This window comes from Dermacentor andersoni, chromosome 3, assembly GCF_023375885.2.
Source record: "Dermacentor andersoni chromosome 3, qqDerAnde1_hic_scaffold, whole genome shotgun sequence".
Classification (NCBI taxonomy): domain Eukaryota; kingdom Metazoa; phylum Arthropoda; class Arachnida; order Ixodida; family Ixodidae; genus Dermacentor; species Dermacentor andersoni.
The window spans coordinates 157,157,787-157,183,977 of NC_092816.1; the positions used below are offsets into that span (position 1 = coordinate 157,157,787).

Below are 26,191 nucleotides of genomic sequence, written 5' to 3' on the forward strand. Positions count from 1 at the left end.
CATGCGGTCTATGGTAAAAAGCAATGATATTTTCACTACGGTAATGAAACGTTAAATCTTTTTGACCTGGGACGATCATAAACGCAGTAGAATCTTAAATAGCTACTGCGTAGTAGACGACACGATATTGGTAATTAATGCTTGACAAAGACGAGACGATATTGACGATATCGTCTCGTCTTGGTAAAGACGAGACGATATTGGTAATTAATGCTTGACAATACAGAGAGCAATCGGAGTGAAGCTGCGGGCTTCACATGAAGAAGCGCATGCGGACCCTGCCTCCTGGCGCTGGTCGGGGCATGTGGTGCAGCCGCTGCACCTCGGCCGTCACGACGGCGCAAAGAACGAAAACGGCCGCTCCGTAGCTGGCGGTTGGCACGGCATCCTCGGGCAGGAACGTCCACGTGAGAGCGCACGCCATGAGCACGTCCATGGCGTACTTGTACATGTTCGCCAGTCCCTGGTCCGTCTCGCGCGCCTTGGACACGAAGAAGACGTAGGCGAACGCCGTCTGGCTGGCCATGCTCATCTCACCCATGTCGACCTGGGCGCACAGTTCGCACCAGTGTTGTGCACTATGCCACAACGTGGCTACCGAAATTTTAATTTTCACAGGCGCTGATGACCTCGGTGGCCAAAGCACAGGACCCGCCGACCTAATTCGCAGTAACTGAAGATGCATTCTTATAAAGATTGAATTAAGAAACGCCCTTGTCCAGAGCAGTGATGGAAAATTGTCGATAGTGCTATCGATATTTGAGATACTGTCGAACTATCCATGGTGAAAAAAGCCATCGACTGTACTTTTGACTATATAATTCTAAGCGTCTTACCGCACGTGGTCACTATAAGGTAATCCCGGCGATGTTTCACTGCACGTTACGAGCTTAGAATGAAAAGAAGTAATGTTTTTGGCCTTGTGCAACAGAGGCTAGTTTTAGCCATGAATATGCGATAGTCATATCTGGAACTTAGATGTCGGAGACAATTTTATTTCAGTCGACAAACCATTGCAGCTACAATGCATGGACTGTGTTAGTTGCAGTAAGTTATAATATTCTGGCTTCATTGCGATAGCAAATATAGGGACACTCCAGGCGCATTTCTGCAGTCACCGTCGGCGCCGCCGTAGGGCTCCGTATCAAGTCTTAGGGCGATAAAATCGTCGCCGCGCGCCGTATGCTGTATGTGCGAGTGAAAGCGCGCGAGGTTGAGCCGGCGATCGCCTCAGTCTCGCGCACGCAGCGGACGAAAGCGGTGAGGAAGCGCGCCTCAATCTGTCGCGCGCAAGGCTTCGAGGGGTGTAGAGAGTGGGAGCGAGTTCTACTCTGGGCGGCCCGGGGGGCCGCGCGCGCCCGGCGGGTCCGCTTTACCTTGAAAGTCATCTGCGAGGTGTACAGCGTCCGGGCTGCACTATGTTTTCGCGGCGTTTTCGCGTTAATGCGAGAGGCAGCACGAAGGTTAATTCGCTCGCTGCAGCTGCGGCGTTTCCTCACTGTAGCGTTTTGACAGAGTTTACGCGGTCATTTGGTGAGACGTCTTCATGTTTGCTTGTGCGAGGATGATACAATGTTTGCAAATTTAGTTAGTATGTCTACGTTTACCGCTTTCACGTCCGATAAAACTAATAGCTTCACTTCGCATGGCTCTCCACTTATTTGATTTCACAGTCGATGCCTTGAATTTCGGGCGAAGCTGCGAATTATTTATTCCTAGAATCCCAAAACTCTCTATACCTATAAAAATAGCAAAGATTAGCAAAATAGCATAATAATATCGGTACCATCACATAGAGCTAAAATACTAATGCTGTCAACAGTCAAGTAAATGATAAATTCAAAGGAATGGTCATGAGCTTACCAGAACGGCGATCCTTTGTCTATATGCATGGCTCTGTGAAAAACCACGCCAGTCATCACGCTATTCGTGAATGGCAAAGTGGTAACGCGGGAATGATTTTTACAGGTCGAAGTAGAAGCAAAAAATGTGCAGAAATAGAGATGTGCAACAATGCAGGACGCCACATGCCACTACACACAACTATAGACTCCAAAACCTAGTTGCTCAGGGTCGATGCTCATGGCCTTCATGCTGTAGGTTGAACGGTAGCGCGCCTGCGCTCTCCATAGTTTCTCGTGGCGCTCGCGATGTTGAACGTCAGCGCGCATCCTCTTCCTCGTAGCTAGTGGCCCTCGCGCTGTATGTTGAACGGCAGCGCACCTGCTCTCTCTCTAGTTGCTCATGGCGCTTGCGCTCTTGTTGGTTGGTCGTGGCACTCGCCCTGTTAAACGGCAGCACAGTGCTCTCTTGCGTTGCTCGTGCTTGTTGCTTGTGGCTTTCGCGTTCTATGCTGAACGTGAGCGTGCTTGCGCTCTCTTTCTAGCTGATTGTAGCCCTTGTATTGCATGTTGAGTTGTGGCGCACCGGTTCTCTCTCTCTAGTTAATCGTGGCCTTGTGGCCCTCGCGTTCCATGTTGAGCAGTGGCGCAACTGGTCTCTCTCTAGTTGATCGTGGCCCTCAGGTTGCATACCGAGTGGTAGCGCACCTGCTCTCTTTCTCTCTAGTTGATCGTGACCCATGCGTTGCATGTTGAGCAGTAGCACGCCTGCTCTCTCTAATTGATCGTGGCCCTCGTGTTCCATGTTGAGCGGCAGCGCACCTGCTATCTCTCTCTAGTTGATCGTGGCCCTCGTGTTGCATGTTGAGCGGTAGCGTACCTGCCCTCTCTCTCGCTCTCTAGTTGATCGTGGCGGTCGCGGGGCATGTTGAGCGGGGGCGCATCTGCTGTCTTTAGTTGATCGTGGCCCTCGTGTTGCATGTTGAGCGGTAGCGCACCTGCTCTTTCTCTCTCTCCCTGATTGATCGCGACACTCGCGTTGCACGTTAAACGATGGCGTACCTGCTCTCTCTCTAGTTGATGGCGGCCCTCGTCTTCCATGTTGAGCGGTAGCGCACCTCTTCTCTCTCACTAGTTCATCGTGGCCCTCGTGTGCATGTTGAGCGGTGGCGCAGCTTCTCTCTCTCAAGTTGCTCGTGGCACTCGGATTGCATGTTGAGTGGTAGTGCACTTGGGAAAGTATTCTATAAAAGTCCACTTAGTGGACATGTCCATTTTGTCTGCAGTTTATGTTCTGATTGGCTGGGCTGGGCTGCACGTCCGCAGCAACCAGGCGCCACAGCCAATCAGCACTTCAACAGCAGATGAAATGGACATGTCCCCTAGGTGGACTCTTACAGAATACCTCCCCTGCTCTCGCTCTAGTTGATCATATTACCTGCACTGCTATTTAAATGCAGCGCGCGTACCCTGTTGTTGCTCGTGGCCCTCGCGAGGTATGTTCAACAGCAGCGCGCCTGCACTCTCCATAGTTGCTCGATGCGTTCGCGATGTTAAACTGCAATGCGTGCGTTGTGTTGTCCCATGTTTCTCTTTCTGTCTAGTTGCTCGTGGCGCTTGCACAATGAACGGCACGGCACATATTCTCTCTCATTCCTTCGGATTGTTGCTAGTGGCCCTTGTGCTGTATGTTGAACCGCAGTGCGCCTGCTTTCTCTGAAGTTGCTTGCGGTGTTCGCGCTATATGTTAAACGGCAGGGCCCCTGCTCTGTCTCTAGTTATTCGCCCTCGTTGCCCTCTGTTTAGTTGCTCGTGGCGCACGCGTTGTTGAACAGCAGCGCACCTGCGGTGTCTCGTTGCTCGAGCTCATTGCTCGTGGCCCTCGCTCTATGTTGAACAGCAATGCGCCTACTCTCTCTCTAGTTGCCCGTGCACCGCACGCTGTTGTTGAACGGTGGCATGCGTGCTGTCTCTCGATGCTCGTGGTTATTGCTCGTGGCCGCCGCACTGTATGTTGAACCGCAGGGTGCCTGCTTTCTCTCAAGCTGCTACTGGCACTCGCGGTGTTGTGGAACGGCAGCGCGTGCACATGTTCTGTCGTTCGTTGCTGGTGGCCCTCGTGCTGTATGTTGGACGGCAGCGCCTCTGCTCTCTCTCTATGCTCTGTTTCAGACATCAGATACAACACTGTGGAGAATAGACAGACTTGTTCCAGTTGTCGCGTCGGCACTTAGAAATAGTTTTAGGTTTTTGTCTGCAGTTGCGCCAAACTCGCCTTTATATAGGCTCAGTATTGAATGGATAAAGCTTTTGTTCTAAGTGTGGAATACCGCTGCTAATCCGTTGTAATAGATCAATTAGCTTTCCGTAGTTTTTTTTTTATTTGTGTTTACAGCCGGTCGGGGCAGCCTTACGAGAAGGCTCGCGCGAGCGAGTGCCGGTGGCGCGCAACGAAGCATTAGAGAGGTTTAGCTTGTCTGGTATTCCAGTAAAACGCAGGCGCAATCGCGTTGCTGCCAAAAATTTACACCCGCAACAAAGTAAAATACACTGGGTTACTGCAATATTAGCTGTTTCTGTCTGCTTGAGCACTGCGCCACCAGGTGGCCGTGCAGACCGCTCACGTTTACGCCTCCGCTCCAACGCCCCGACGCCCCGTCCACCTGCGTTTTACAGGAATACCGGACAAAGCTAAACCTCTCTATTTACGGAACGCGCTGAGCAATACATTTTCGTACCGGCAGCGTGTCAACTGGTTTGGGAACGGCAATATGTGCACGGCAGTGCCATTCTCCAGAAGCTGTCCCACGCAGAATACCTTTTCTTTATTTTGGGGGGCGAAGGGGGCGGAATATCAATAAAGGTGAGCGTCTGCTGTACCTGTCATCTAGAGCGTGAAACAAAATGTTGACATAAAACGCCTTTTCAAATGCCAAATACGTTTCACACATAATCCGCAAGACATTTTGAAACATTGAGTTTTAGGAATGCGCCAGTTCAATGCAACAGAAGCCACCGTGCTTAGAGATGCGTGAATGAAAAAGGTCTACTGTTTGTCTTTCCGATAGAAATTCAAAGGAAGCCACTGCGCTTAGAAACGTGCGAAACAAAAGCAAGTACTGTTTATTTGTTTAGAATGTGAAGCCTGCTAACGAAATCCTGTGGCGCTGAGTGCCATTCAGTTTTCGGTAGGAGCGTTTGTATACAAATTATATCCTTTTTTTTTCTGCTAGTTTTCCTCAATACATACGCGCCATGTTTTGTGCAACCGATTTCAATGGCTTGATAGACTAGTGACCGCACGTTTCACCGCGCGAAAGTACTTTAAAAAGGAATGTGCATCACATGCATTTCTGTTTACGATTGTGACGTCATTGCGCGTTTTAGAAAAAGCAAACGTTATGCAGCTCGTTGTCGGAGTCTTGCGCACATCTCAAAAACACTTAACATCACATAGATGAAGGCCACATTTAAAAGAAAGAGAAATGATCCTTGTTTTGGCGACAGTTACCGTCAAATGCTAGAGCAAAATCTCGCAATGGCTTATAAAATAGGTTAATTAAAGTGTTTAATGACAAACAGTGCATAATTACCAATTGTGAAAAGTGGTACTACTGTCGGTTCGACGCCCGCCCGCCTGAGACACTTGCGGACTGCGGGTGGAATTCCTAGAGAACGTCCTTGAGATTTGCCTTTTTAGTTGCTGCCAGAACACGCTATTGCATACAGCGTTTCCAAAAGTCCATATTGTGCACTCAGTGATGACAATGTTTCTCATCAGCAAGACCGGCAGCAGGCTTCTTCCTGAAAGCGGCCAGCATAGAGCGAGTGCGCCCGCAAGTAGAAACCTCACTAAGGTTTATCGCTGTATATGTAATGGCCACTCAATTTAACGCACCACATGGATAAAAAGAAGGCATGCGAACAGAAAAGAGCTCGATTTTACTGTTGCACGGCTCGCAACGCCTGCCTCAATCGTCTCTGAGTTTCCCCTGAAACACGTAGTTCAGCCTGACGAGTTTGACTCAGCGGCTCGTGTTTGAGAGGCTGTTGTGGCACTTCACAACACAAAAATACCGTGTACGAATTGGCATCGTGGCAACACAACCACCGGTATAACACGTGCTGCAAGGCAAGCGAGCGCGAGGTCGGACCGATGAGAGAAGAGGCGATAAACGAAATTTGAATTTGCGTGCTGGGGGAGCAGTCGGCGCAATTGTAACGGGCGAAACTTGTTTTATTTGTAAATTTGCATGTACTTCCTTCCCATCCGTTGCACCCTCGCCACCGTCTCTGTTTATCTGACTTTCATTTTGCTGACTGCGTGATTTTATCAGATTTCCATTAGCCTGTGCTTGTTTGCCAACATTCTTCACCTCTTCCACCATTTGCATGCACGATTTTGTGGTGCGAAGAAAGGCGCACCTCAGCCACCGCATTATTTTCATGCGTATTCTGTCTATTTCATCGAACGTAATTTCGCTCTGTACTTCTCTGAGTTCAAATGAGGCCTTATTTATATCACCCTGCAGTGCCACATTTGTGGTTTTACCATGGGACTCCGATACCGCCGACCTTTCCTTATATTCCACCCCCGATAAGGTCTTTGATTTTAGGAATACATTCTGTGAATTTTAGCGCTGGCACCATTGTTTTCTTTCCCCAATTGCTCGCATCACCTCATGATTATAACAGCTTCAAAGTGCTTTACGTTTTACGGTAGCTGCATTCAGTTATCGGTGCGTCGCAGCTGCACTCATTACCCCTGCGTTTAGTGGGGCCGAGCAGTTTTTTAACACCGAAAACAGCGCATTGTGATTGATAGAGTATGGGAAAGGATTAGAATTGGACTTATTTCTGTGGAGTCCAAAGGCTGGACGAGTTCCCAGTAGTGGGTAGATATATATAAGTCTCGGGGATCGGTTCACTGTTTTGTGACGGAAGATCTAACCACCTTATGCCTCGCTCACAACACACAAACTCTCTTAATGTGTTTGATGACGCAAAAATAACGCCGACGAAAGGTTTAAGATTCGTTTGGATATATCTCCTTCCGCTCAGAAGTCGTGGTCAGAGATTTCCGTCATATGCACTAAGCAACAGGGGCACGATCATCTACTTAATTCATACATAAAGGCGGGCGATGGGAAAACTGCAGAATTACCAGCCCTGCAACCTTGTCAAGGTTGCTTAAATAATGTCTACTAGTCATTAAGTCGAAGTACAGGTTTGTTGCAGTTAGCCTCTAACCTGCAATGCATAGGAAGGCGCATGAGCGTTCTTGCATTACGCAGTCATTGGGATGCGGACGTCGTGAATGCCACACTTGCACACGCCACCTCGTGTTCCACGCCAGAACGCCATGTATGCTCAGCCAGAGCGGCGGGTGGGTTGAGCTTCCAAGCAAATGAAAGCGATACGAGTGGGAGTCGACGCAAGGGCCCGGTTACCTTGGTCAGCAGCGCCTTGGGGCTTTCGAGCACGTTGCCGGCGAGCAGGGTTGAGAAGAGGAGCGATGTGAAGGACGAGTGGAGCAGCAGCACCCCCTGGGGGATATCCTTCGTGGTGTGCGCGAAAAACTCTTGGCCAGCGACCAGGCAGGCAGACAGGAAGGCCCACCCGAAGCTCTGCAGTCTCTGCGAACCCATCCCTTCGTCCTGGTACAACAGTAGCCCCATGGCCGTTACCAGGCACGTCTGCAGGGGTTAAGAGCGGCCAAGCTTAGTCAGCCGTTTGTGGTACTTTGCTGTGCTATAAGTGCGGCAGCAGGACAACAGAAAATACGGCAATAGACAAGCATAAACAAAGTACACGTAACGTGAGGTAAATATTGTCATGCATAAAAGAGTACCCGCTATTAGAAAGAACAGATAATAGAACGGATAATCCCCTATTACTTGTCCGTGTCTATGTCTCACTGCCATTCTTATAATAATCCTTCACGAAGTAGATATAGGTCCCCCTATCGAAACGGTGGCCACGCTTTTTGAAGCACTTTATACCTGATGATGTCACTTCTATAGCGCAGCCTGATTATCAGTTACTTCGATTTTTTGTCGTTAAAAGTACTTATATCCTATTTGAGATCATAAGAAAACAATATGGCATAATAAGGGGCCCCGTTGACCAAACGATCTTGCCAGCAAGTTTTGGTGCTAGAAAAATCTTACGAAAAAAGCGTATTCGCAAATTAACGCAAAAGCCGTTAGTTCGATCAAAAAGCTTGCGATGCGCACTGCAGCAAGGAATTTGCGCTGTAGTCGACAAGAACCGTGTATGTGATGGTAGCACGGGTGCGAACTTCAATGCTTACCCCAATAGTAACAGTAAGTCGATTGACAAAACTAAGCAGCCGGCGCAGTTGCCGACGTAAGAAGGAATTCCTGCGATAGGCGGGCAGCAGTCTTACGAACATATTTATGTTTCTATGGGCCGCTTGATGTGACGCGGTTAAGCGGTGGAACCTGCTGTTGCAGCTGATCGGCCAGAGGCCACAATTGATAGCTGGGGATTGCGCGTGCTTTCATCTTTGTAGCGCGCTCTCCTTTGTCATATCAAAGTGCATTGAGTAGTTTTTGGGCTTAAGTGTATGTCACAGTGCAGCATTATTCTATTCGGCGAAGCACCGATCAACGGGTGCCAAATGGTTGTGGAAATGGGGACCTGCGATGAAGAAGGGTATTGCCGGCCACTCGGGCCACTGGGGCCGAAAGAAGTCGAAGGCAGGTTTATAGATTATTATCTTTTTGTCGTCGTAGCGACCGTGACACCCAGAGAGGTTTTTGTAGAAACCCCTGTGTATTCTCTGCCCCGCATTGAGAAGCTTACTAAGACGGCGGGGGTGCAAATACCCCGAAATATGCGGTGTGTCTGTGCAATCCTGTGTCCACGCAGTGCTGACAGTGTATGTGTGCCGACAGCGCGGTATGGCCGGACGCCGTCGTTTCTCCTGTGTTTGTGAACGAACAATAGAGGCCCGCCACGGACTCAAGGGTGTGCGTGTGTGGTGCAATACGAGTGCGGGACCTCAAAATGCCCCGGGGAATCACCCGTTCCCTTACCCCTAATTAAAAGGGGCGCGGCCGACACCTTGGCAGGAGCCGGGATCCAACTGGGTGAATTTGATTGGATCGTCACCAATATCTGCCGTTGCCCAACACATGGAACTAGGGAAAGGAGAAGTTATATAATCGTAAGTTTTAGACTGAGGTAAGCAGTCTAGAAGCTGAGCCTACAATATGTTGAATAGCGTCAAGGAGCTAGTGCCGTCGAGTATTGCCGGTGCCGCCTAGCCGCTCTTAACTGCGAGAGTTGACGTAGGAGACGACAAACCAACGTCTGCATGCAAGCTCACTGTAGTTCCCCTCAAGTTAGCTCAACCTGCTTGAGGGAAAACGTCAGACCTAGACTCCCGGGAAACCCAGCCCAGCAATCGCATCCACCGTAAAACGAGATCGGCTTGCCAGCGTTCATCGGGAAAGCTCTGCCGTCGACTACGCGCTTGATAGACATGCTGCTGCTGCCCGGCCAAGCGTATGCCATCATTTGTTTTGTTTTGAACTCTGTTTAGTTGACCAACGTTAAGTGTGTTTTGTGGAGTGTTAATTTCTATATTTACTGTTAACTGTTCGTTCTATTTCTTTTGTATTCATCATTGATCTAGATTAGGTGCAGGTGTGTTAGTGTTTTTGTTTTTTTGTTTCTTTTAATCTTTGTGTGATTGCCAGTCGATAAATATTTTTTTTCTGTCTTTCTCGGGACTTGGACATCTTCGCTGTGTTCGCTTGTGCACAGAACGACCAACCGGCTTATGTACCCCTACGACGAATTTCGCGCCGGAAGCGAACGGGGGACAAGTGTATGCGGCGTGCGCTGCTGCTGAAGCCGTAACATTAAGGGTGTGCGCCGAAGTTCTGCTTAATCTCTGATGTTCTCTATCTGTTGCTGTATTTGCGCAATAGCCGGATTTTTCACACTCTTCATAACACTTTATGGGGTAGCAGTGCGGTGTCCGTCACTGACAAACATCAAGTTTTTTAATTGATGTGTTTTCAGCATTTTCATCATTTTTTTTCTACATTGGACTTTCCTCGGTCATATGGCTATGAATCATTATTTTTCGATACGCCTTCGAAGCTGCACTTCTCCATTCACGACGAATAAACGCGGAAACGCCTAAACATTGCTAATTATCAAATATTTTTCCTGTTGGGCAATGCGTTGTTGTATTGCTTGCTGTGAGCCTCAGCGTTTTTATTATCTTACTCATAGTTTCAATTAAGCACTAAGTTGAAGTGGCGCAGCGTTTGGGCTCCTGGCTTTGCTGACCCTGGAGCTTAAGGTGTGGACAAAGGTATGCGTACGACGGACGGCAACGTGTCTATGATACGGAGTCTGATGTTAATACAAGGACATAGCAAAAATATCTGGCAAATAAAATCATGTACCACAATTAATACGAAAATGACGTGGACTGTTCGGACAAGCGTGATGCAGCGAAGAAAATACATCTTGTGAACGGAGCGAATAATCCTAGCATGAGTCCTCTTGTAGCGAATTGCGGTAAGGGAAAGCGTACGAATACTCTTTTGTGTGGGTGACATCTTTTGAGCGGACAACACTGGTCAATTCTAATGGAGTACGAAAATTTATGGCGCCATGAAGGGCTATGATAAGGGTCACCAGATTGTTGGCTCAGCAGGTTGTCATACGGCGGCCTGTGCTCCAACATGTAGAATGTAACATAACGACAACACTTGAAGTACGCTTACGCATACTTAGGCAACTCTAGTAGATTTTATGCATTTTTTTCCTTATTCCATCCTTGATGTCTGCACACAGCGGTCAGCTTGAATGGAGGTGCAGTGGTGAGATCGGCCATCTTGTCTAGGGCAACCTAAACGGTTAGGAAGGCTTCCTATCAGTGCTTGATATACATGTAGAATGCAGAATCGCTCTGATGTGCTCATCCTGGAATCAATTTGGATCAAATTTGGTGAACTTAAAATTATTCAAGCGTGAAATTGCGACTCTTAGGAGCAGACTCTTCTTTAGGCCTTCAGAGCATTCACAAAATATGACAAGAATAAAAAAAAGACAGGAAGTGAACTTTAAAGACTTGTGTCTGCACATAAAAACCTAAAGTCTCAGTTTTTTAAACCACGTCTACTGTGACGTGTACAGTGGACAATATTGGCAAATTTTGCCACCAGTCAGTTTCATAAAATAATTCGTGAATGTCACTTTTTCAAAAGTAATGTAGAAAGCAATGACGTTACGGAATCCGAATATATTGAATTCGTACCTTTAAACGCTTTCATAGAGGATTTCACGAAGTTGCGAAGGCTGTTTTCGTACAGGCGTGCCGTGTTGGTAAGCATGGTAATTAAAATTTGTTTCTGCTCATCTTCCACTGAGAATGTGGTAACAATTAATGAACAATATAGAATGTATACTCTGACCGCTGACTACTTTCCTTTTAAATGTAATAAGTTCCATTGAAATCGTTTCAGCGGTTGCCCAATAACACTGCTACACAACAAACAAAATTGACGAGAGGAACGATGGCTGTCACAAAGGTAAAAATGAGCACGTAGTCACTCCATGTACGAACTATTAAATTGTCCATACACTCGACCTTTAAGTGTACATACATTATGTAAGTAGTCGTAGCTTGTGCAAGTCAGGCAACAATTTAATGAAGGCCCTAAGATTTAGACGTTTTGCATGCGCTTAAGTAGGAAAGCCAGAGTTAACGCCCAACATCGCAAGCGTGCGTTACTCACCAGCGAGAAGACGAACCATACAGGTCTCCGTGTCGTTGACCCCGCCATGGTGGGTAGGCCTGCCAGAACGGGTGCCATGCTTGTCAGCGCCGCAGAGTCTACGATGCGGAGATGTATCAAGGACATGAACCTGCGAGAATGAACGCAGCCTTTGGGTTTAAGTGGAAACAGCTGCTTTAAATATGGCGAACAGATCCTTGGAAGGCTGCGTTTTCAACCACAAATAAGATTGTTCCTCTTAAAAAAAATATTAAGCTACAATGCACATGTCGAAACGCGCATGGGAAGCTTCAGCCTTAGTGAGGCGGTAAATAAATGTAATGCTAAATAATTGCGACACGCGCATTGCTTTTATGGCATGCAACTTAAAATTTCATGCAGTGTGATATCATGCAATGTTTACATTTATGCACTGCAGAGGCCACAACGCTCACACTAATATGGTGCAAGCTTGTGTTTAGGCAGCGCACCGCTTCCAATCTGTGGCGGAAAGCAAACGCCAAATCAGCGCTACGCGCAATGTGAGACTTGCACGCAGCGAGGCCACGAGAATGAAGGCAATGGGTGATGCTCGTCGGGGAAAGGATTAAGATCGGTACCTAAACACATTTAGGCATTTCATGCACCTTGGGTCACAGTGGCATGCGTACCAATAGTAGGGAATCGGACATGAAGTGGAAACATACACAGTGGCACGTACCACAATGGCCCAAGCATGGGGTAACTGAAATGTAGGAAATTTATGAAAATCAAAGGAGCTGATGATGAGCATGAGCTTTCTTTTTCAGTCAGATAGACACTTAGCTTGATAACAAAGACATCGTTCTCTAGAGGCACTTGTGAGCCCATGATATGCTCAGTATTTATGCGGGGTAGTCGTATTCAAGCTTTACGAAATTTTTAAAAAATCGCCCATGGCAGAAAGCCGACTTCTTGTTGTCAAGCAGGATTATTCCAAGAGGCGGACATTGCTGGCGCGAGAAATCAACACACGTACACTACTAATGAACAGTAATTGACTAATTTACTTCTTAATTGATTACTTCACGACGACAAATGTCGCTATTTACGACTTGTAGCCGGTGAGCTCGCAAGATTCATCCACTTCAAATGAATATCTAGGATGACAGCAGTTTTGTGACATTATTTACCGAAGTGTGGGACCAAATAAATGGGATTTCCAGTTAATTTTGTACTTCAATGCATAAGAGAGCGTTTTGTTAAAAAAGTTAATATAACAACAGTCTATTTACATAGAGTATGATGGCGCATTTCTCCCAAACTGGTGTCGTTCTGGAATTTAATTTCAAGTTGATACGCCTCGCAATCTCATCAGCTACAATCTGGCAATTATTTATGGCACAATGTGTGCCATAACTAATTATTTAGAAGTTAATATGACAGCTTTTAGTAGTTAGTAGAATATGTGTTTTGACTTCTCGTGCCAGTAATGTGAGCCTCTCTGAATAATCCAGCTTAAGGACTAGAATTATGTTATCTGCAACAAGCATTTTTTTTTAATCCATAAAACTGAGAAATGATTACCCTGTACCGTAATTCATTTCTTAATTGTGTAGCACACAGGTACACTCATTGCCAGTACTTTGTCGGTCAACATTCTGTGTCCGACGAGAATCTCGGGGAAAGAGGCAAATGAATCTCCGGGTCAACAATACCTGTTCCCAGTGCGTTTTGAATTCACGAGTGTTGGGTTGAGAACGGGTTGATGTTCGACCCCTGCATGACGGCGGTCACGTTGCAGTTACAGAGCAGTGAGAACACGTGATGCACCACAGCACATGTGGGCTGATGCAATGGGACGCGCCACTATAAGTATGCAGCCTATACGCCTGCATGCTTCACGATAAACTGCAGTAAAGCGTTTCAAGAGTTGGAACTATTCTGTGTGCTGTAAGGTTGGTCGTGCAGCGCATAATAAATGTAACATACGTGTTACAGTATATTTCAGGGAATGAGCTAGCGGTTGTGCGTCCCTTTCTGTTTTTGTCCTATATGTTCAGACGCATCTGGATAAGTGGTTCATTTTCAACCAAAACAAGTAGCAGCCTTTATCCACACACCTTAGTACGGTGGCACTAACAAGTTACGAGCTGCGAAACGGAATCATCAGATAAAATGCGGGTTCCCCGTGGCCATCGCTACATCTCGTCATTACTTAAATGCAAAAAGACCTGTTTATCCAGGACTTCCTTTTCTGTCAAGTAACGTTACATACTGTCTGAATCACACTTTTCAAGAGTGGTCAAACGGTACAGTTGTCCGCCACCTTTGGAAAAAAAAGAAGCACAGGCCGAAGCTGCGATGAGGCCATGCATGGTCGTGCCGCAAGCTGTAGCCATTTGCTATAGGTAAAGCATATGTGGAAACAAGCCACTACAGTGAGGTAGCAGCTACGGACGCTGGCGCAGTCCGTAGCCGGCCGCTCGACCACTCTAGAAAAGTGTGGTTCACACTGTCTCGTGTATCAAAGAAAGGGGACCTTTCGCATAAACGGCGTCAATAAAGTACTCTTTGCTGAAAGTCGTTTTTGATTAACCAGCCCGCCTGCATTTTATTATATTGCCATAGCAATTATATGGACACTCCAACCCAATGTTTTCCACTGTTGTTGCCGTGAGCTTGTGTATATATTTAGGCATATGCAAGCTATACGCGATGCCATGCTACATGACATGCGGTATATGCGGGTTATACTGCCCTACCATTCTATCACTATGCTAGATTTTACATTCGCGACAGAATGATTCCTCAGAACTTTGAGAATGGGAGCTGAAAAACAAATGTCATAAAACAAAACAGCCACAGCGCGTGCCTTTTATCTTCTCATTCTTCAATAATAAAAGCGAAAACAATAACAGAAGTGAAACCTGAAAGTGACATCATTTTATTAGCACGGCTGTGCACAACCTCCGGGATAGGCTCAGCAGAGGTTTGAAATATACACGATACGGAAAAGTGGTGGTTAAGTCGCTAAGGAAGACTTTGGCTTTTATTAATAAATACATGAAGTTGTCCGATGCCAGGATTCAAGCAGAGAAGCCCTAGCACAACAATTCGTTTTTACTTAGTCAGCCTACGTTTACTTAAATTCATACTACTTAGTCAGTCTACGTTTACTTCAATTCATACCACTTAGTCAGCCTGCGTTTACTGCAATTCATACTGCCACCAGCGCTACGAGTCTCACACTTCGTTTAATATTCTAACATGTTTGCTATCGCGTTCATTGCTTCGCCCTTATGGCGAAACTGTTCCATATTTTAGAGGTTAGAATCGTTCAAATTGTGCCGACATCCCGGTAGCAATATCTTCCAGGACGTCTGCGAGCGCTAGGATTGTTGCTGCTGTGCGTAGGAATGAAAGATCATTTTCTCAGTTAAGAAGGCCACCTACTGTTGGCTAATCTTCTGCATCATCACCACCTTTACAGATTGCAAAAGATTCTTCATCTTGCAACGAACTTCGCCAAACAGTTTTACTTCAAGCTCCAGACCTTTTGCAAAAAGTTATGGAAGGCGACAAAAGTGGTCTCTTTTGAAAGCCAATGACGAGATTTTTGCAGCGATATATTAAAATTGCTTACTGTTGAATAGCCGTGCAAGAGTTATCATCCAAGTGTGTTAACTTAGTGCTGAATGAACGCTTTGTATAAATTTCTATGGCATAACGAAAGTTGGTCCAAAGCTAACTCCATGCTGTGAAAGGAAGCTTTAGCTCAATGGCTTTTATCTAAATACAGTGAACTCTCACTTGAGTGAACTTCAAGGGACCGAAGGAAATAGTTCACTTAACTGAAAGTTCGCTAAACTGAATATTGACTAGACCAACATAAGACATGACATACAAAGTCAAAAGCTTGAAGTGCAATTCGTGGAGCAAGAGACATGGCATGCGTAGTGTTAGAAATGTGTGAAATGGAATTTGTACACATCAACAAGTACAAGGTTCATAACAGTTATAATGCTGCCTTTCTCACTTAGAAAAATATCTGTAATCTTCTGCACTTGTGCTTTTAATGCACAGGAAGTAACAAAACTGTCCAAGAAGTCAATTGCCGTTGTTACTTAAAACTGGAAGGCTGAACGGAGCCGATGAAAAACACACCACGTGGGTCGTTTGTGTGCTCACGCGGAACCGACGAGACTAGAAAGAAAGAGACGGGACGACCACGCCACGACTAGCCAGTCAGAAAAAAAAAACACACACCACGTGGTTTGTGATGTGATAGATCGCCGATTGCTCTGGCGGCGTTGTAAGCGCCAGCGATGTTGCTTTGTTCATGGCCTCCGAGATTACATGCTTGCTCATTTTGTGCAGGTAATCTCGGAGGCTATGCCTCGTTGCCGTTCGTTCTCCGCGCCGCTGCTTTGCCCTAGGGACGCTGTAGGGCCAGCGACGTTACATTGCCGTTGGAGCGGCGGTTTGATGAGGGCGGGCATCGGTCGCGCCTGCAGTGCAGGGCGCAGAACTTCGTTGAAGTGATCGTAAAAATAAGCCTTGGTCCTCAGAGCGAGTTCGTTAAACTGAAATATTCACTCTTCCGAAATTCGTTTAAGTGAAACATTTTTCCATAGAATCTATAAGAAAACTGCCGGGGATTTTTAAAAAGTTCGTTATTCTGAAATATTCGATAAACCGACGTTCGTACAACTGAGAGTTTAGTGCACATGGGAACGGATAAATTTTCTTTCTCGGCAACCGCTGCACTGATAGCGATGAAACTCTGTGTAATAAAAGGAAAAAAAAGTTAGAATTTAGTGATTGTTGAAAGCAGAATTGTTATTTAGGCCTCAACATTAGGCCGTAAACTTGTTGAATAAAGGTTATTGAAAACCACAAAACACCAAAAAACGAAACTCAGTTTCACAACTCCATACTGAGCAATGAAAAATAATATCGCAATTCTGGAGACTACACGTAGTAATGCATCTAAAGAGAACAAAGCTTTTGTAATATACATCCCTTTGAAATACGATACTGAGGATCAACTAATACGTGGGTAAACATAGGTACTTTGTGAAGAAATGTCGTACACATTGTAACAAATTGACGTAAGCTGTAAATTATTGTGTGAACTTTCTCCGCTTGATCTACTATAATATATCCAATTTAGAAAACTGCCACTTATGTTTTTTCTTAGTGTGTAGTTATGGATTTGATATCTGCATGCTTACATACTTACTTCTTAAAATTGGCTGACTATTCTTGCAAAAATTAAGGGGTCTCAGTGAAAACATTGCTTGCTACAATAAGTAGTATTTAACTTTATCTCTGAATGGAGAACATTTCACCCAAGTCAGTCATGATGTTGTGCAATAAAGCGTTTCTACGCATTACGTTCACCAAATTCCGAAGAGGCAGGATGGGCCTCGGCGGCGAGCTATAGCTTTCTCTTAAAAACCGTGCTCAGAAGAATGAATGCACAAGTGTACCTGGCAGCGAACGCGAAGGCGGTGGTGAAGCCGCGCACGACCACGGAAGCGTTGACGGCGATGGATCCGTGGGGGCGCGTCATACGCAAGGTGCAGCTGAGCACGCCCACGAAAGCGCCCAGGCTTACGAAGAAGAGAAGGCGGGCCGTGTGCTCCACCGAGTGCCTGCGCCGGCCCAGCACCGCCAGCATGGTCCACATGAGGCTGGAGCCCAGCATCAGCGTGATGCGCTGCGTTGCGTCAGCATGACAGGGTGTGTGGCGATTCAATTGCAGTTGATGATCACCGCAATCGTAATACATTGCCCTGACACACGCACACACGCATTGGTGTTAAGACGCAAGCTGCAGTGAAGAAAACCGCAATTCAAATGCGTTTGTTTCTCTTCGAACGAAATGTCCACAACATGAATGTGAAACGCCTACACTCCGCATCAACATAAAATGCCACAGGTAATCGGTAATCAAACAGAGATACTCACATTCGGAACCTTATTCATTACTATTTGCTATGAAGCATAGCGTTTCTAAATAAATACCCAAGAGAGAAATGTGGCGTAGTGCCTATGGGGGCTCTCTTGAGCGTGCCTCAACCTACATGGGAATCATGGGAAGTACATGCTTCGGATTCGGCTTCGGATTGACTTCGATCTTCAGACCAGCTGCGTTTGATGAAGGCGCAGTAAACGAAGCTATACTCAAATATTATCTCGTAAAATTGAATTTTATTTCTGCTGTGTCTTATATGACGCACAACACGGTAAGTAAACTTTGTATGTCTGAGATTGAAGCACGTTTTGCTTTGATTTACACCAGGACACACCGGGTATGCATTGTTGTGCAATTCTGTTCCCGATTATGTGCCAGAGTATAATTATTTATTTGTTTTTACAACAGCAATAAGAACCGTGCATGTACTTATATGTAAACTCATCAAGTATTTATGGGAATAAAAAATTTTTATTATGCGAAAGTGGTGCGCCTTTGAGAGGAATGCTACAAGTGTCGTCTACTACGACGCCTGCTCGCTGCGATCGCGAGATTTTTCTCTCAGACGACACGAACTTATTTGTGAACTCTCTCGCTCTTTCGAAAGGCTACGTCGCCTGTCACCATTGCTGAACGTCTTCAAGTACTTTTAAGCACATCTGCTGCACTGCTAGCAGGGATGCTTGAGGCCACCTATGAGTATACTTCATTTTAATTTTATGCTGACGCACGGCTTCCAAAGCATTACGGCGTGCCTTTGCACTTCACCCATTTTGCGACACCTGACTACAGCCAGGAAGTAGCAACCTTTCCTACCACAAGTAAGTTTGTGTTCTTAAAGTCCTAAAACACGCATTTCAATCAGCACCTAGACACGTAATTCACAATGAAACCCTCAATAAAATTTGATTGTCAAGCGACAATTGTACAACTGTCTATGTCTTGTATCAGTAGTGCCTCTTTTTCCTATTCTGAAGTTTCATAAAGCACGTAACGCTACAGCGCCAACCTAACACACATAACACACATAACAAACCAAGGTCCAAACGGTCGAAACATGTTCTTTCAATGTTTACGATGCCATCGCTTTCTCGTCAGAGCTTCGACACCACACCGCCACACAGACATCGTCCCAGCCGCTGGTCCAGCGCGCTATCGCCACTTCGAGCAACAGAACAAAGGCAGAGAGCTTTCCGTTGCACTGTCCCGCTACAGGTTATAGCAATTGCGGTTGAAGCGAAACCAAAACTGCCAAAAATACTTGTAGACTCGTTCGCCAGTCAACAGAATGCCAATCCGTAGCCTGTACTTCCCATCATTCCCATGATGGTTGAACGATCGCAGCGCCAGATTTTACCTCTAGTTATACTGATATGAAACTCTATGCTATGAAGTTTGCTATGTGCTATTTGCTCTAATCACAAGTGCACAAACAGGCACGAGGCAATGAGATTGACAACGTCGGCAGCGTTGGCCACTGTTTACGCGGACTTCATATTATTCGCCAATGTTCTATGTCTATTGCAAAAAAAAAAGACAGAAAATAGGTCGAGCTTCTTGCCGACTCTGCCCTGAATCTCTTGTTTAGCAAATAGCAACGAACAGCAGTGGCAGCACACCACAGAACACGGTTGCAAGCAGCGGCTATGCCTGCAGCTATGCTGTGAAGGGAGCAGTCTCGTTTTGCCATGCCGTTACAAGGGTGGCGGTCTGCGCTCTACTGCAAGTCGTTACACGGCGCTTGACATTTCTAATATTCTCTCATCATCAGTGAATTTTTATGTACATTGCAAGACGGAGGCCTCCCCCATCGATGCCCAGTTACCCATGTCTGGTGCTAGCTGATTATGTACTTGCACATGAAATTTTACAGAGAAGCTGTTTATGTCGAGGGTCTCGTGGATTTTTCGTGTCAGTCAACAAATTTGCCTGTGCAAAAACTAAGCTCTCGAATTTAATGCAAAATCGCTTCATCTTATGCAAGAACTTACGCGTCTCATTACTTGAATATGCATTTTCAGTAGATTAGTTATAAATAGACACCATTTTCGGGATCTGTAGACTTTCAGGTAGATATTATTTTTTTGCTTGCTGAGGGAATATGAGCCATTGCTTAAGAGGGCATGAGCCATCCATTGTCTTAAGCGAGGGAGAAATTTCCCTTTGGGTAGGCACAGACATGCTTACGCGTTTAATGATACGCACACACAGGTGGTATGAAAATGGGTGTGCGTACATATCGTCGCGATGACCACCGATCAGGAGAAGAAATGTGTTGATACCTTTGTTCGAAATTCTGCGTCACCTCTGTGTTGAGTGCTGAACAGCTTCGCTGGTAATTCGTCTGGCTCATGTTTTTTCTTAATTTCATCACACCCCCTAATTTTCTGTGGTATTTGACTACGCTTCCCTTCCCTTGGCACCAACTCTGCAACTCCAGTTTTCCACCGGGAGTCTGTCCTTACATGGCCTGCCCAACTCCACTTCTTTTGTGGAAATGTGAACAAGCATGTCGGCTATCGCGGTTCGCTCCCTGATCCCCACCGCTCTCTTCCTGTCTCTTAACGACACGCCTGGCATTTTTCGTCCCATCGCTATTTGCGTGGTCCCTAACTTGGCTTCGAGCTTCTTTATTAACCTCCAAGGTTCTGCCGCGTACGTTAGCACTAGTAGAATGCAATGATTGTGCACGTGTCTTTTCGATGACAGAGGTTAGCTACCAGTCAGGATAATATCCTCAAGTTTTCCTTAAAAGGAATGGCACATCTGAACCTACTTATCGTCAAGCAAGCGAAGGGATTCATTTTCTTCAACCAGCGGCCACAACTCAAAGCTCGCGCTCGTGAACAAAATGTAGTACGCCGCCCAGTGAAATCACGACAGTACGTAAACAATACGTGTGAAGAGACATCTGGCTGTTTGCAAACAGCGCGAAGTGACAACGAATGCCCCCCCCCCCCCCCTCCGCTCGTTTCCCCCACCTTCGAAGTGGGCACTGGCTGACAAAAAACGTTATGCGACATGTTCTTGCTGCTCAAGAGATCGTATATCCACTGCCGCGATTGTAATTTCGGCATATTGCTATTTTTTGAAGTGATGGCGTCTGTGAACTGTGCTTAGAAAGTATAATCGTCCCTGCTTTACCGACACAGCCACGTAGCGTTGTTGTTGAGTGCACGGTTCCCTTAAGTTAGCATGTAGTGATTTCGTAAGCATGCGCCTCTTCGGTAGAACAAACAGCCACAAAAAGTTAATACTATTCGAAAGGGAACATTTCATCACAGAAGATGCACATTTTGATTGTGCCGAAGTGATACTGCGCTTAATCACTGGCCTTCGGCCAAAAACATTTATTGTATTGTCATGAAGGTACTAATTTGCGCCCCATTTACGCTGTTGTCTTAAGCGAGCTACAGAGTTAACTACTTCTAAACTATGAACCATACCCATCACGGCGGCGCCTGAATTCAGACGAGGCATGAATGCAAAAACACTTGTTACTGTGCTTTCGGAGCATGGTAAGAGACCTCACATGGTCAAAATTCATCCGGAGCCTTTCCTTACAGTGTCCGCCATAAACCGCTGTGCAACTTAGGGATGTTAAACACTATAATTTAATTTTATTTGTTAGCCATGGTCATGTGAACGTACAAAGCAAAAGTGCACACAATCCGCTGCGCAGCACCTTCGCTGTAGCCGATGCTTCCAGATTATCAGGTGCCTCCCTTTGCTGCTTTCAACTTTAAAGGACCCAATTTTTGTATGTTTAGTGCTTCATCCCAACATAAAGTTCGTGCCGTAGAGTAAAACAAGAAAGGGAAAAAAAGAAAGTTCGTATTGACTTAAGACCCATCGGATCTGCGCTAAAATGCGATAATTTCAGCTGTTTGTATTTTGTGCATTCCCCGTGGTGGAGGTTATACACGAAGCTTCGGCAGTGATCAGAACATGCTACGAGCTCATTCGTAGTCTTAACTTTCAGTCGATAGATTATGCTCAAATAAATCTTTTTCTTTTTTTTTCCAGCGCACAGCGCAGATGGAACGGACATACATGCGCTAACTAATCATCGCGTCCCATTCTTTGTTGCCTGTTCAAAAATTACGTGCCCTGAAGTTTTGTCGGCGCCTGATGACTACGAGTGGCCTCTTACACGCAACAGGCGTCGACAGTCTCTTTCTTCTCTCTACCTCTCTCTCAAGCACGCACACACACACATGCACACGCACGCACAACGTCCGCTTCCCTACGCAAAGATGAGCCGTCATTGCAATTGTTTTTCGTCGCACACTTTCCCTCACCACAGCCAACGTGGTACACTGCCATGCAAAAGGCGATATTCTTCATTGCGCAATCCATCACAGACCACCACGTGGCTCAAGTTCGCAAGCAAAAAAATTCCAGCGTCACCCGATTTCCATCATGAAGTTTATCACACACCGATGTTCTCCGACACTAAATACTGCTAATCTGGCTAACAAAATAATTGTGGAGGTTAACGTAAAAGGAAAGGAGAAAAAAAAAGCGCCTTCACGTGGCGCCCACCCACCCCATGTAATGTGCTACTGTACCACGCAGAAAGACGGCGGCGGCTTCGATTTCCCAATCAGGATCCCTGCGCGTGTGCCGGCGCACAGTACGCTGTGACGTCGTTGCGGCGGCGTGACGTACCCCAGGAGAGGTCATGTGACGTATCAGCACTCTTGCAACTTTCAATAGAAATATACGAAATATACGAGAACGTCGCACACCGAACAATGCAATTGGAAAGAGTCACGATTGAGAGTAAACTACCCTCACACTATTTGCGTAGTTCCGCAGAGTTACTTGGGATGAGAAAAAGTACAAATCCGGAGATTTTTGAGTGGCGCCTTCTCGCATATGACGTCAATGAGAGGACTCCGCTGCCGCACCGCGCGCGCGCTCGCTACTTGGAGGCGACTTGAAGCTGGCTGCCGACCTCCTCTACTGGAGTTTTCAAAATGTCACTCTACATGTTTGCTCGGACCAATATGTCCGAAGTGTACCAGGACACTATTCCCTGCGAAATCAGCGGAGTAGTCGTCATCACGCTCAATGTGGGTTGCTCGTGGTGTCGTCTGCTAGTTATCAGTTATTTTACTGCAATGCCGCTAAGGCATTGCAGTAAAATGTCGTCTGGAACGTCTGATGGAAGCACGGACAAAATTAGTTGCAAAACAAAATTATATTGTCTTGTGCGGCAGTATTGACCTACGGAGCATATTTAATCAAAATGAATTACTTCCAACGTGACACAGCTAGCCCCTGTATGTTAGTCGGCTTAGGGTAACCCTTTCTTTCCTCGCTCCTGCCGAGGTTAGCGTGCACATCCCCTTGGCTAAATTCGTCCAGCGTTGATAATTAATGCTATCGCGTGACAAAATCAGGTAAAGAACATGCGCGGATCTGTTATCGCAAACATCAGAGACCAGTGGAGCTGGGGGAAGGCCAGTAAAGCAGTGCCAATCCACACACAAGACCGACGAGCGCCGGCAGCGCGTCCATACGGGGTCCGCCAAAGGCGTCTACTACGGCGTCCGCGATTCGCGTGGCGAACGCTCTAGTAGACGCGGCCGTTGTCTCCACTCTACGTGGCGGCGGGAGAGGAGGACATCGAGGTATCCTAGCATACGCCGGGGAAGAATGCACCTCCTCCCTCGCCAGACCCCCCTGCGTCGCGCGGCACCGGAGAGGGCTTGCATCCGCGCCGCGTTCCTCGCTCGCGTGCGCGACGCTCCGTCTCCCCCGCTAGGCTCCACCCACCCTCGCCGCGTCGCTATGCTGCGCAGTGGTATTTTAATTCTCTGCTTTCACTCTCTCTCCGCGTTCTACACCCGCTCGGCGAAGCTGCGCACGTCAAGAGAAACCCAGGGAGCTTCTAACAGGTTCACTCTAAAAGTCACTTCCCACCTCTTTGGCATGGAACTCTGCACTGCTAGCACGCAGCGCATTACTCCTGCAGGTGTATGCATCACTCACGTAGTCATAGAAGACGTTTCCTGCATCACCGAGTTTATTTGTTGCCATCCTGTTCTCGTGATCCCATCCTCGCGTGAGACTTCCCGTCATGTCATAGTGTAATCATCGATTGTTCTCGCACGCAAGTGGCCCTTTCGACGTTATGCGACTCACCAGCGGACGGAGGTGATCTGGGTGTTTGCAAAGTCTTCGTTGATTCTGATACTGATTTACCTCTGGAGATGTCTGTGCTTGTCACATTATCGTGTACTGCCATGCCAGACTCCACCATGGCATCTTATCTTTACGTTCGCCATCCTCACTGTTATGGCAGAATCCACTTTGATACCCATATCTAATCCGCACCTGTGCCCAGTGATCATCCTGTGAGGTGAGACCTTATAATATGTGTAAGCTTTCACGTGTATTAAATATCTTGACGTTCACGATGGCACCACCCCTTTACATCTTTACGCCATAAATTCTGTCTCAACAACGCCTTCAGCAGTTTTCGACTGCGGCGATGCCACCTTACGCAATCACATCGCACCCAACTTCTTTCCATCCTTAACGAGTTGGTATCTTCATTCGACTGCGATCCACCATTCTTGGGTCGCACGATAAGTGCCTCTCATGTCATTGACACTGGTTCACATGCCCCTGCAATAGCGTGCGTATTGCGTTTCACCAGGGGAGCGCCGAGTTATCACGGAAGAAGTGGACGGCATGCTGCAGAGCAGCCTCATGCAACCTTTTGAGAGTCCTTGGTCATTACCTGTCGTTCTACTGCTCAAGAAAGATGGCTCCATTCGACTTTGTATTGATTAACACCGCCTTAACAAATATACATTACCCGCCGCGGTTGCTCAGTGGCTATGGTGTTGGGCTGCTGAGCACGAGGTCGTGGGTTCGAATCCCGGCCACGGCGGCCGCATTTCGATGGGGGCGAAATGCGAAAACACCCGTGTACTTAGATTTAGGTGCACGTTAAAGAACCCCAGGTGGTCGAAATTTCCGGAGTCCCCCACTACGGCGTGCCTCATAATCAGAAAGTGGTTTTGGCACGTAAAACCCCATATATTATTAACAAATATACAAGAAAAAGCGTTTACCCACTGCCTTGGACCAACGACGCTCTTGATTGTCTGCAAGGTCCACAACACTTCTCATCTTTAGATCTCCGTTCTGGCTATTGGCAGGTTCCCATGGCTGAGGCTGACCACCCAAAGACAGCTTCCATCCCTCCAGATAGCCTGTACGAGTTTAACGTTATGCCATTTGTGCTCTGCAATGCGCCCGCTGCGGTGTAGCGCATGACTGATACCACCCTTCGCGACCACAAGTGGAACACTTGTTTATATTACATGGATGGCATAGTTGTTTTCTCAAGGAATTTGCGACACATCTCGTCCATCGGCATGACATCGTAACATCTCTCACTTCAGCTCGCCTACAGCTCAACCTGAAGAAGTGCCATTTCGTTGCCCGAAAATTAACTCTCTTGGTTCACGTTGTCTCGAAAGGCGGCATCCTTCCCGATCCCGACAAGCTTAGCGCAGTCGCAGATTTTCTGGAGCCCACGCTTATCAAGATCCTGCGAAGTTTCATAGACCTGTTCTTATTTTCGTCGCTGTGTCCCGAAATACGCCTTTATCAACGCACCATATTCTGCCGAGCTAACGCGTCTAAGTGCGCTACAATTCCAGATGTTGCCCGATAGGCTGAAGATCCACGCCAGCTGGCTTACTCGCTGACTAAGATACAGGGCATCAGAAAACACGATGTGACAGTCATCAGGTGACACCCAGCTTCCCTGCCGGTCCGATTGTTTGACTTTGGATACCAAATCACACCCCTTGCCTTCCTTCTAAACGACTTGCACGGTACCACGGTCCGTACGGTATCAGCGAGGCCACCTTACCTGTGAACTATATCGTTGAGCCAGTCACCCCATCGCCGGAACTTCGTTGTCGGGGTCGCGAGGCAGGGAATGTTAACCGCCTGAAGCCATATTACGAGCCCCGCACCTTGTCTGCTCTCTGAGTCGCCAGGATGGCTCTGTTTTCAACCCGGCGCCAATGTAATGAAGCAGACACGCTTCGGGGTTCCAGTTGCATCGCAGAGACGATGACGACGATCGTGCAGTGCTTAGAACAGACCTCGTGCTGATCGCTGCGGCTAGGCTGCTGTTAGATTTATTACCGCTTGTGTAAGTAAACTTCATTACACATGGAAGAAAGTAAAATTCTTGTCTACATGTGGGGATTGAGCAAGAAGCTACGCATGAATCGAAGATGCAGAGGAAGGAAAGATTCTATTTTGAGCTTTGCGGTCTGTGCTCTTAGGTGGATATTTCATTTTCTGTTTTCGCGGAAACGGGCGTTTAGTGCATCCAGGCCCTGGTCAGACCCGCTGCCAAGAACAAAGGCCGCACCTGTATGGACGAGCTGTCCATGATGGCGGCCACCGTGGCCGGCATGGTGACCGTCATAGTGGTGGGCTCGTGGGTGCGCGGCCGAAACGAGGCGAGCAGCCGCACCCAGCGACGCCACGTAGACTGCGACGCCGAAGTCGCCGCGGGTCCCCGTGGTGAGGAAGACCATGGGCTGAGTACTTGGTGCTCGCCGTCCTCGGATTTCATGGCG

General features: G+C 47.0%; 1 protein-coding gene across 1 annotated transcript; it reads right to left on the bottom strand.

The window, feature by feature from the left end:
* Positions 1–253: 253 nt before the first annotated feature.
* LOC129383007 (uncharacterized) lies at positions 254–26,191 on the bottom strand. Its single transcript, XM_055067198.2, has 5 exons — positions 25,981–26,191; positions 17,080–17,309; positions 11,627–11,756; positions 7,292–7,537; positions 254–547 (listed from the first exon to the last, which is right to left on the bottom strand). The coding sequence occupies exons 1-5, from the start codon at positions 26,185–26,187 to the stop codon at positions 254–256; spliced, it is 1,107 nt and encodes a 368-aa protein (XP_054923173.1). The 5' UTR covers positions 26,188–26,191.